The sequence below is a fragment of the Ambystoma mexicanum genome, chromosome 2q, assembly GCF_040938575.1.
Source record: "Ambystoma mexicanum isolate Mex_15411 chromosome 2q, UKY_AmexF1_1, whole genome shotgun sequence".
Classification (NCBI taxonomy): Eukaryota; Metazoa; Chordata; class Amphibia; order Caudata; family Ambystomatidae; genus Ambystoma; species Ambystoma mexicanum.
Window position 1 is genome coordinate 945,307,967 of NC_090924.1, and position 12,230 is coordinate 945,320,196.

The 12,230-nt window shown below is 47.8% G+C and overlaps 1 protein-coding gene across 1 annotated transcript in view; it reads right to left on the bottom strand.

Moving 5' to 3' along the window:
* DNAH11 (dynein axonemal heavy chain 11) overlaps positions 1-12,230 on the bottom strand; it is a 4,227,155-nt gene that overhangs the window by 739,030 nt on the left and 3,475,895 nt on the right. Inside the window, exon 67 of the mRNA XM_069648254.1 lies at positions 267-431. Coding sequence (XP_069504355.1) covers positions 267-431 — 165 coding nt within the window. The remainder of the gene's footprint in view (positions 1-266; positions 432-12,230) is intronic.

Below are 12,230 nucleotides of genomic sequence, written 5' to 3' on the forward strand. Positions count from 1 at the left end.
ATAATACAACTTTAGCTAAATGTATTAAAGTCCATTTCCATAGTGTATAACAGAAAGCACTTTTAAAGGTTCATGCATTATGTTTTACCACATAATTTATGATTATGATTATGATTCATGATTTAGCAATTGGTCATATTTGTCCTTTTCTCTTTTATGATGTACTGCCCATGTGAATTGCTGCCTCATTATCTCATCTTCACTGTGTGAAGTTAGTCTTCCTTTTCAACATTTCTAAAGTCACTTGCTTTTAAGAAAATGATTACCTTATGTTCTATTTCCAATGCTGTTGACTTGGTTGTCTCAAGCTTTTCCACCAGTTCTGTATCCCCCAAGAAACTTCCCTCTGCAGCAGAGAGGCGGGTTAAGAGTTCATCCTCCAGGCACTTCAGCTCAATCTTAAAGTCATTCTGTTGCTTGGTCAGGACAGACTGACAAAAATATCAAGAACCATTCAAATTAAAAGACCAATAAGAATGCAGTTGCACAGTCAATAAAATGATCACACAATTTGAGGTAACAATTTCTTTCACCACAAAATCAGGATTTTTTTTCCCATTAAACTAACTTGGGAAGTTGACCAGAAATTATATTCTCACAGGCAGCAATAATTATATCCACATCCCCATCTGTTGTCACTGTAAATGTTGGTTCAGATGTTAACGTCCCATAATAAAACAGTGTACAAGATCTCCCTTCATACACAACTAAATCAAACGCCATTTAGAATCAGGTAAAGTGTGATATGCCTAGAAAAAGGAATACATAACATGTTTTCGGGGGATGGAATGGGTAAGTCAAATTTAAACTAAAAACACAAATATGTGATGGACCTGATGGAGTCATTGCTGATTTCCCATTGGTGACCTTGTGCCATATGGGCAGGGGACAGCAGCAACCGCTACCTGATCCTGGGTTTGGTTATATGAGGGAGAATTACATGGGGGGAGACAACCTCCAAGGCTCCCTGATTTTCTCTTGATAATAACCCTCCCATATGTTATACTCTCATGGCTTATTGTTATACAGCCACTCCTTGCCCCATGAAGAATAGGGAGATCACCCTCTCCAGTTCCACCTACCATTTATCAAAGACTCATTCACCATTTAAGACTACTAAAAATGTTTATTCAAGTATTCCGAATCAATTCCCAAGACTGGGACGAGGAAGAGGAATCGAGCAATGTAGAACAAAGAACGCCACAAGCCCAGTCAGCGCTCTAGTGGTGGCTTGTACACAACTGTGCCCGGGAAGTTTAAAAGGCAAGTGAAGCAGGGTATCAATGTCTGATGTTGGTGTGAGAGAGCTGAGTCTCTTCATGAGTTTGAAGAAACCGAGAGGCAATTACCGGCATTGGGGAGTCAGGCGAAGAAGGGAGAGGCTGCTGTGCAGGAAGAACATGCTGCGGAAATGCCAGGAGCTGGCAAGAAACTCCTGGGTGTTCACAGGTGACAGAGAGCAGTGCTTTACTTACTCTAGCTCAAAACAAAACAGACATGTCAAGTGAAAGCCGTGAGAGCTGAATAAACCGAGAGTAAGCAATGCAGAGAATTAAGCAGATGGAAATGCATATCCGGTTGTATCGCAGAAGAATCCAGGAACGCCAATGAGAGCCGGTGAGTCCACCAAAAGCAATGGTGACCCCAGGGCATATCTGCAGCCACATCGAATGCCAGTAATTGAACAATAAACAAGTGAGAGAGAAAGAACGCATGTAAAACTGAGATCCTTCCCATCGGGACCCCTGCTCCCTCCTTCTTCCCTTCACACTGGCCTTCCTCATTGGGCTCCCCTCCTGTGCCCTCTTCTGAAGCCAGAAACCGTGAAGTCATCTATGACTCCTCGCTCTGCTTCCTCCCTCACACTCAGGACATTGCCAATAAGTCCCACTTTCAGCTTTTCCTTCTCAAAGGAATTCTCCCTTTTCTTCCCAGAGGCTCAATGCGACTCAAGCCCTGTTTCTCTGTAGGCTTGACTATTGCAATAGCCTCCTCCTGAATCTACCATCTTCCGCTCTGCGACCCCTCCAGCTAATCCTGAATAGGACAGCAAGCCTTATACTTGGCTTTAAGCCCAGCGACTGCATCTCTCCTGCATTAAAGAGTCTTCACTGGCACCCGGTTGCTGCACAGATTAAATTCAAATCCCTCTGCAACATCCACAAGGCGGTCTGATCCCAGGGACTACACTATCTTCAATTTTAACTCACTAAATACTCTCCCTCTAGACCAATATGCTCCTATGGCTCCACTCTCTGTGTGTAAAGCATTTTGTTAAACAGAGGGCAGGTAGTCGTTCGCTTTCCTCAGCTGGCTCCCTCCTATGGAACAGCCTCCCTCTGTCTCTACGCCTTGAGCAGGATCTTCTTAAATTCAGGAAGCTCCTTAAAATTCTCCTCTTTACCTCCTCCTTACCATCTTCTCTCCCCTGCTAATCCCACAGTTGCTGCGATTAGTGTCTTGGGCCCTTACACATCCTCAGAGCCCTGACCTTCTGCACCCAACCGGCCCAGCTGCTGTCTATCCTCTGCATGTACACCATCTGCCCTGAAGGCTCACACTTACACCCCTTGCAGCTCCAAGCCGTGTAGCACTCAACTTTCCTAGCACTTCATCTGAAACACATGTGTACAGGTGTGTTATAAATGCCATATCATATTATTACTATATCATATTGTTTTTTGTGTGTATTTTAATGTATTTCCCACTGCTGCACCCTCCCTTGCCCTATTTATTTTAAAATTTGTTTATTGGCATTTATAATTTCAAACAACATTCAGTTTGACCGACTTGGTCACTAAAATTCTGTCTTTGCAAATAAACAATAACATTTACATAACAAAAACATCAAACATTAACTATCTCCGGTCTGGGGGCAAGTGATGACCGATTGGGTCGCAAGCTGGGGGGAGTGGCCGGGGGGGCCATGGTCATGGATATGGGCTTCCGAGAATGTCAATGCTGGAGGGGTCTGATTTCGAGTGTCTTGGTCGACCATTTAGGTCATGTGATAGGGCCGGTGGATTGTTCAGGGGGGTTTATCATCGGAGGAATGAAACAGTCTGGACATGGTGTCTTTCCATGCAGCCAGGGCCATACTCGACTCGTCCGTGGATCTAGCCACGCTGTCCTCCCAAGCTCTTGTTTCGCCGGTCGCCCATCTTTCAAATTCTTTGCGCCATGCTCTGTGGTTCGGCCCTGCCGGCCGTTTCCATGCCATGGCGATGGTCCTCTTGGCTGTTATACATAGCAAGTCCATCAGCTTAACCGTATATTTGAGTTTGGCCAATCTGGGGTAGCAGCCTAGGAGGCATTCGGCTGGGGTCCATTTATACCTAGTGACTTCCACCTCTTCACAGGTTCTTTTCACCATTGACCAGAGGCTACGTGCTTTGGTGCAGTTCCATAGCATGTGGGTTAGGTCCGCTCCCTCTATCCCACACCAGGTGCATTGTGTCTGGGCGGTTTTACTGAACTTTGCAATCCTGCTCGGGGTTAAGTATGTGCGATAAAGTACATTTAATTGGATGAGCCGAAATCTCTGGTTTCTAGAAACCTCTTTTGGAAAGGACAGCGCTCTACTCCATTCCACATCGGACAGCTCTTGTCCCATGTCTGACTCCCAGCGGGTCTTTAGTGTATCACTGCGGGGATTGGGGATGTCAGCGAGAAGACTGTAGATTTGAGATATTGCCTTTCCCCCCTCACTCAGGCTGTATAGTAGTGTCAAAAAGGGGGTTGCCTCAGGCTCCTCTGGCCAGGTGTCCCATTTTGTGCGTGCTATCTTGCGAATCTTTTGGTACCACAGGAATTGGCCAGCGTGAATGCCCTCTACCTCTTGCAACTCAGTGAAGTCTCTGAATATGCCTTCAGCATACAGATCACCCCAAGTGTATATACCTTTGTCTTCCCAGAGCCTAATGGTGTGGAGGGTGGTGACAGATTTGTCGAGTCCAGAGAGTATTGGTACTTCTTGGAAGTATGGTTGCTTCCAGTGTAGTGTCATCTCAGTACAACGCCATATTTTCCTACCCAGGGTTGCCAAAAAAGGCTGATCGTGTAGCAAAGTTTGAGGGGCCCAAATCAGTTCCTTCAGACGGATTGGGAAGATCATGGCCTGTAGCAGGGGGGTCTCTGAAGTAGTCCCGTCCTCTAACCATTTGGTTACGTGACTTAACTGGGCTGCAAGATAGTACTTCTCAAGGCTCGGTAATTGGATCCCTCCTTGTCTGTGTGGTAATACTAGGGTAGATAGTGCCACCCGATGTCTGCCTTTCCCCCATAGGAACTCCTTAATTATTCTGTCCAAAAGCTGGAAAAAGGGTTTGGTGATATAAAAGTGCACATTCTGGAACCCGTACAGGAATCTGGGTAGAATGATCATCTTGGTTATTGAGGCCCTGCCCAGCATGGATAGTGGAAGCTTAGACCAGAAACTTATGGACTTGCACAGTTTGGGTATCGCAGCTTTCGTGTTTTGTATGTGCATTTGTTCTGGGGTGTGCATTATCTGAATCCCAAGGTAACAGAAAGATTCGGTCTCCCACTTTATGCCCACTGAGGGGAGCTCTTCTGTGGTTTTATGTTTCAGGGCTGCTAATGGGAACATGCAGGATTTCGTTTTGCTAAATTGTATGCCCGAGACTTTGGCATAGTTATCAAGGACCTCCAATATTGTTGGGACGTTGACATGTGGGTTGTTAACGTATATCAGTACATCGTCCGCATATAGTGAGACAATGTGATATGTCCCGCCCAGCCTAATTCCTGCATCGAAAAATGGCTGCCTGAGGAAGATTGCAATGGGTTCTAGACCCAGGATGTAGAGCATGGGGGAAAGTGGGCAGCCCTGCCTGGTGCCCCTGCGGATGTCCCATGCGTCTGACACATACTTCCCAGATTTCAGCCTGGCCCTAGGTTCATTGTACAGGATAGATACCCATCTGATAAATCGTTGGCCAACTCCAAAACCCTCCAAAACCGCCACCAGCCACTCCCGATAAATGGAATCGAATGCTTTAACTGCATCCAGGGATAGTAATGCAAGATGTTTTTCGCTTGTATTGGTCTCAGCTATAATGTGCTGAAGCCTGCGTAAGTTTAGGGACGTGTTACGCCCAGGTACAAAACCATTCTGGTCTTCATGCACTATGTCACCTATCACTCTAGATAGTCGCTTTGCCAGTATCTTCGTCAATATTTTAATATCATAGTTAAGCATGGCAAGCGGCGATAGGAGTCGCATTTATCGGAGGGTTTATTGGGTTTGGGCATCGGGACCACTAAGGTTTCCCTCATACTGTCAGGTAGGATACCAGTTTCAAATGTCTCTTAGAAGACCTGGTGTAGTAAGGGCGTCAGGGCGGGTTCATATGCCTTGTAGAATTCTGGGGGGAGCCCGTCACACCCTGGGGCCTTACAAGTAGCGAGGGATCTGATGGCCTCTGTAATGTCTTTCGGTGTGATGTCGGAGTCTAGGGCTTCTGACTGTGTTGGCGACAATTTGGGCAGGACGATTTCTTCCAGGGTGTCTAGTATCTGATCTTGAGGGACCTTGTGTGTGTGGGAATATAGTAGTGCGTAAAAGCGCTGAAAAGTGTCATTTATGCTCTGTTGGGTTCTATGTTCCGTGCCTTGTTCGTCCTGTAGTGCTGTAGTTGCATGCCTAGGGTGTTCTTTTTTACAGAGCCATGCTAGTAGCCGACCCGGCCTATCAGCCTCTGCATGTGCTCTGTTAGTTCTAACGCTAAAATCGAACTTAGCCAGTCTGTCCCATGCTTTAGGGCAATCCTCTGTGAGAGAACTTAGTTCCTCCTCCCTCCCCAGTGTGTCAGTAGGGGTGGACTCTAGGCGCTGGACTTCTAACTCTTTCTGATCCAATACCGCCCGAAGTGTTCTCCTGATGCCCCCTGCTTTTGCAATTGCCTCTCCCCGTATCACCACCTTTAGAGCATCCCATAGCGTACTTATGTGGTCTACACTGCCTGTGTTTTCTGCCACATAATTCTCTATGGATTCTTGGAGCTCTTCCCTGAAGGTCGGATCTTTCAGGGCCTCGGCAGACATTCTCCACATAGGGATGGGCAGTCTAGGACTGTTGTGTTGCCAGTCTAACAGGAGTGGGGAGTGGTCAGAGATGGTCCTCCCCAAGTATTGCGTACTACCTATCTGAGGCATGTGTTCTCTGCTTATGAAAAAGTAGTCCAACCTCGTGTGAAGTTTGTGTGGGGAAGAGTAATAAGAGTATGTCCTTTCGCCCGGGTGAAGGTCCCGCCAAGCATCAATCAGATCTAGTTCATCGATCATGACATTCAGGGATGAGGTGGCGGCGGGAAAGCCGCTTACCAGTGGATAAGACCTGTCTAGATCAGGATTGTGGACACAGTTGAAGTCACCTCCCCATAAGAAGAAACTGTCTCGATATTGTGACATCTGGGTGCTGAGTACCCTTAAATGGGCTGGGATATTGTTGTTGGGGAAGTATGAGTTTACTATGCATATTTCTCTTTGTTCTAACGTTCCCCATATGATCAAATATCTACCTTCAGGGTTCTTCACCATCTTACGTAGGAGAAACGGTACCTGGGGGTTGAACCAGATGAACACACCCCTGGCGAATCTGGAGTAGGGGGCTCCGTAGCCTTGTCCCCCCCAGTGTTCTCTGAGTCTCTCGTCGGCTTCAACGGTGCAGTGAGTCTCTTGTAGGAGAGCTATGTCCACTCTCTTTCTGTATAGGTAAGATTTGATCCTGTTCCTGCGGAGGTAGGTACCCAGGCCCCTTACATTCCAAGTCAATAGTCTAATGTGTGTAGCCATCTCGGTTTCGTAAAGAGCTTAGGGAGCCCCTCCTTCCAACGGAAGTGCAGATGGCAACGTCCAGTGCTGCCAATTCGGCACTGTTTTGCAAGGTCCAGCCCATCTCGGCCCTCGGGTCGTCCCGCCAGTTGTGGTATTACATTCGGAGATTTACCAACTTGAACAACTTCCATCCCGTGGAATGGATCAACGAACAAGAACAACAGAAAACTGCCCCCAGCAGTCTATACAAACTCACGACGATCGGGGGCTCCCGGGCCTTCCAGTCCTCTCCAGGTCTTCCGGCTCGGGTGGTGTGTAGGTATTTTACCTGCACCGTTTCGGTTCGGGTGGGTCATTGGTAGTGTTGCACGTGGGCCTTCGAGCTCCTGCCCGTTTGCGTTGCCTTCCTAGTGTGGCGATGTGGTGCATTCCGAGATTGTAACCGTAGTTAATGTGTCATTCAGCTTCTCGTGTGGTCAATGTCCTTGCCCTGGTGTTTATTGCTTCTCGTCGTTCCTTCCGCATCTTCAGCCAGGTTGTTGTGTTCAAGCCATAGATTTGCCGCCACCGGGGTTTCCAGAAAGATTGCCTTCCCGTTGTGTAGCACTTTGAGTCTCGCTGGATATAGCAGCATGTATTTAAGGTTGAGTTTTCTTAGGGTGGCCTTTACTGGTATGAAAGAGTTTCTTGCTCGTTGTACCACAGGGGTATAATCGGGATACATGACTATCGACGCCCCGCCTCTTCTGATCGCTCCGCCTTCCCTCGAGAACCTCAATATGGTCTCCCGATCCCTGAAGTTTAGGATTTTTGCTATTATTGGTCTCGGATGTGAACCGGGGGGTGGCCGCTTTTGAAGGGATAGGTGCGCTCGCTCCACGGAAAACCCCTGGGTGAGTTTGCCTGCCCCGATTTCCTGCAGGAACAGCGATTCAATGTATTCGGTGGGGTCGGGGCCCTCTGAGTCTTCCAGTATCCCTAGTATTCGGACATTATTGCGGCGGACTCGGCCTTCCGCATCCTCTGAGCGCATTTCCAGTCGAGCTACTGTAGATTCCAGCTCTTTGACTTTCGCTTTAAGTTCCAGTGTGGTCTCCACAGTGTCCTGCAGGGAGGCCTCCGCGGTGACCATCCTGTCGGTTAGGTTTTCGAGCGTCTTGTCTCATCAGTTGAATGTCCGATTTTATTTCGCCAATCTTGTCTTCCATGGATGTCCTCAGTGCTGCTATCGCCTGTAGGATTTGGGAGTCTCGAGGATCTGTCTAAGTCGGAAATTCTTCGGCAGCGCTTGTCTCCTGTGGCATCTGTTGTTTTGGTCTAACTGAGGTGAAGGAATCCATCGTGACAAGCTTGGATTTTTGCCTTGGAGGTGACATTCTCTCTATAGAGGGTTTTTTGGTGAGATGCTGTGTGATGTCCACTTCAAGCTTGTGATCGGCGTGAAGTAACCGCGGGGCCCTGCGGGTCGCCTGTTCACCAGGGCTTACGGCTGAGTATTCCAAGAGGGGTATGCAGTGCCGTTGTTGCCAGTGGTAGTGGCGAGTTTGTTGGGCCTTTCTCTTGAGTCGTTTGTGCAGCTGTTGCCCCTGTTATTTGTCACTGTATGGGCCTGTCTATTATGAGGGAGCCCTCGATGCGGCCCTTAGTTTGCCTTTGGGAGTTAACTTCCCCCGCCTCCGGGCTTCCTGCTCCTCGCTCCACCTCGGGACTCACTCTCGTGTTCTCGTGCTATAGGGCCTGTGGCTGTCTTCGCCGGATCTCGCAATGATGTGGCCTCTTCCAATGGCCTTATTCTCCTGCACCGGTGGTGCTGGAGTATTGGTGGCTACTGTTCTTTGGGGCAGTCGTGTGGTCCAAGCCGTGGTGGGTGTGGGGCACTGTGGCCGGTGTGCCTTTCCCACTTCCAGCTGGGGCTAGGCACTCTAGATCTATGTAGGTGTCGGTCCTCAGACTGTGCTGCGCAGGTAGGCCGTGTGAAGGGGCTTGTGGGGTTACGTTATGGTTTGGCTGAATCCAGGGGACCCGGGGGGACTCGTGTCCCTCAGGGTCGTCTGCACCGGGTCGTGTGTGCAGGCCGTATGGCGGTCGCCGCCTGCAGGGCCGCCGGTGTCTGTTAAGGTCCAGTGGTGGTCCGGGGTGCCCGAGTCGGAGCGCCGCGGACCGAGTTGTCCGCCGTGGATGAGTGTAGCCCGGCAGCAAAGTCCTCACAAGAAGGGCCTTGGTATCCCAGAAGGTTCTGTGTGCCACTCCGTGCGGCGCTCCCTGTCCGCTTAGGGGCCCGCACCGGCCCGGGCCTCTAGCTCCCGCCTTCTCCTCCTCACCTCTCAGTGGCGATGTGCCCCGGGCGGCAGGCGCCTTTCGATAGTCTCGGCGGAGGGATGGGGGGGCGCCGATGTCTGAGCCCCGTCGATGGCGCAGGTGGTCAGCGGCACTGCGCCCTCTGGAGCCGTGGGTGTCGCCTCCCTCAGTTGTCGGGCTCTCCTCGGCTGCGGGCTCAAGACGGAGTCGCGGCCGCCATCTTGGAATCCCGGGGACCGTAGCGCGAAGGTCGCGTTTCAAATGTTGCCGGCTCCGTTTTCCTCTAATTTCACCTTCGAATGGTGCAGGATCGGGTGAGACAGCTGGACATGTAGATTATTCTCGTCTTCGAATCCGGCTGGAAGTACTTTCAAGGATCAGTTCCAGGATCGGGGAAGGAGCTCGGGAGAAGTGTGTCCTCAGCCCATGGATCTAGGACACGCCCCACCCTCCCTTGCCCTATGGACACTTTGAAACAGTATTTTCTTATTGTGCAAGCGCATAACAAGCAAACAATAAAATAAATAATTAAATCAAATGAACTGAATATTAAAAGGGGAATCATGGTACAAACAAAACACTTACAAGAAGAGAAATATAAATTTTGTGAACATAGGAAAAACAAAGACCGGATAATATATCTGGAGGACATATTGTCAAACAAAGTATGCAGGCAACTTTAGAGAAGGGTAGATAACTCATGTGAATACAAAAATACCTGACAGGAGAGTATTCCAGGCAATCACAAGCATGTGAATACAAGAAGACCTGGCAGGAGAGTATACCAGGCAATTACAAGTCTGTGAAAAAAGAAGTCCTGGCAGGAGAGTATACCAGGAAACCATAACTGTGTGTAAGAAAGATGTCCTGAGAGGAAACATCAAGACTAGAAAAACAATTTGTATGAACCACGTATTTAAAAGAGACATAATTGCCAGGTCTGGCACGTTTGTACGTCAATATTGCTGTGGGCCATGAAAGGCTTTCAGGCCCCACAGGGGATGCAGTCTGGGGTAATGGATGGCTGAATATGTGTAGGGGACACTCCTCTGCCTCCCTCCAGATCCACAGGTCCAGCTATGTCAAAATGGAGGTGCTCCAGCTCCATCATGCAATATAAGGAACCTGAAGATCTCCCTGCTTCCTTAATCCTGGGTATTGCAGCTTGAGAGTTAGAGGGCCCTCATGGGACTCAGAGGTTGTGTGAGGCTGAGTGGAGTACACATCAGGGCTTCAGGTAAAAACAAGTATTTATTATGTATGTAAGCATGCATGTGAAAGTTTTTGTCTGTAAGTGGCATGCAAATGTTTGAGTGGATGGTGTATGTGTGGCAAGTGAATAAGAGAATGTATGTATGATGCATGTGTGAATGAGCGAGTATATGAATGAGTTTGCTTGCGTGTGTACCAGGCCTGGGGCCTCAGATTTGGGGTTATTTGCTTACTATGGGACAGCAATTCTTAAGGGCATCTTGGGAAAAGCAAACATGATAAGTGTTATAGTATGACTACATTGGCCTACATTGGTGCAGCAGGTCTAGATACATTTTCTTAGTGGGGAATTTGATGTTTTACTTTCCTGGGCATTAAGGATAAAGCAAACAGGATGAATGTTGTTATGGTGTTGGATTGGTCTACATTAATTTAATCACTATGAACAGGTTTTCTTACTGTGGCAAGGGATTTCTTACTGGTATCAAGGGAAATCCAACATGATGCATGTTGTTATGTGGCTTTACTGGCCTATATTGGTGCAGCCATTCTGGATACGTTTTCTTATTGTGGCAATGCATATTTTCGAGGACAACAAGAGCAATGCCAACACAATCAGTGTTCTTTTGTGGCCATACTGGCCTATATTGCTGCAACATTGTTGTGGCATGGCACTTTTATTGGGAAAGCCAACTAGAGTGTTTTCTTACATAGGGCTATTAGTATATATTAGCAGACATGTATGGGCGCAGCTAGTAATAACATGTTTTAATACTGGAATATAGTCTGGGCAAACACAGCCTGAAAATGTGTTCGAAAACACTCATGTGCTGTTGTTGACTTGCAGCCATCTGACTTTTCATGTATAACCCTATGAAACCAATTCCAAAGTGTGTGGCTTTTACCCAATTTGTTACAGAAAGTGTGCCGTGAAATGAACAATGTTAACAATTATTCACTTCATTTTCTCAGTTCGAGAACCTCCTGAAACCGTTATCGTTGGTTCGGGCCAGCTTGCTGCACTCAGTTGTTTCCACATATTTGTGGGAAATATTTATGCCTCTCCAAATCATAAATTCACCAGCTGCAATTGTAGTTCAATTCTGAGCAACGAAGTTGGCGCATCATACATAAGAGTTTCTTTGTGTGTCAGGCTTCCTTAGGCCTATTAACAGAGCAACCTGCATGATGCCGGACTTACACACATTCGTCTTCTCCCAGTCCTCTCTCGCCAAAGGCAGCTCTGTTCTTCTGCACCTTCACAATGTGGGGGTGCTCCACGGCAGGATGTAACATGCTCAAGGCCTTGGATCGAGATGCTCCCAGCTGTGGTGAATCAGAGCGCTGGTGGCCCATTCTTCACTTTGGACACATGGAACAGCGGGTGGAGCCAACGTTACCTGCAATTGAATTTCTGTAAGCTCTTTGATGAGCCTCTTGGTGGGCAGATCTAAGCCAATAGAGGCATTGCTTCAAACTGTCAAACATTATTCATGAACGGAATCCCTTTATTTAACTTACTCAACGTATTGCCTGTTCCTCAATGGGTTGCTTTGGCAATGCATATGCAAACGAGTTGTGGTGCCCATACCAGGCATTCCCATACTCACTATTAAAATGTTTCATCTAACTCAATAGCTTTCTGTGGCTATGCATTGGTACATTACTTGTAGTCTTAATCGCGCATTTTGTCCCATGGCATGTGCGAGTAGCTCATCAAATAGGCTTGCCGTTTTGTATTTACCACTGCAAGCACATGATTGCAGCTTGCAGAATGCAAGGTAAGAAATAGAAGTCAGTGACCTACTCTGCTACCCACCCCCTGCACTTCACAACTGACATCCATAACACACCTGACATTGCGTCACTTAAGAATGTAAATATGTCTTTTCTTTCTTTTCTTTCAAATTATCGAATGCATG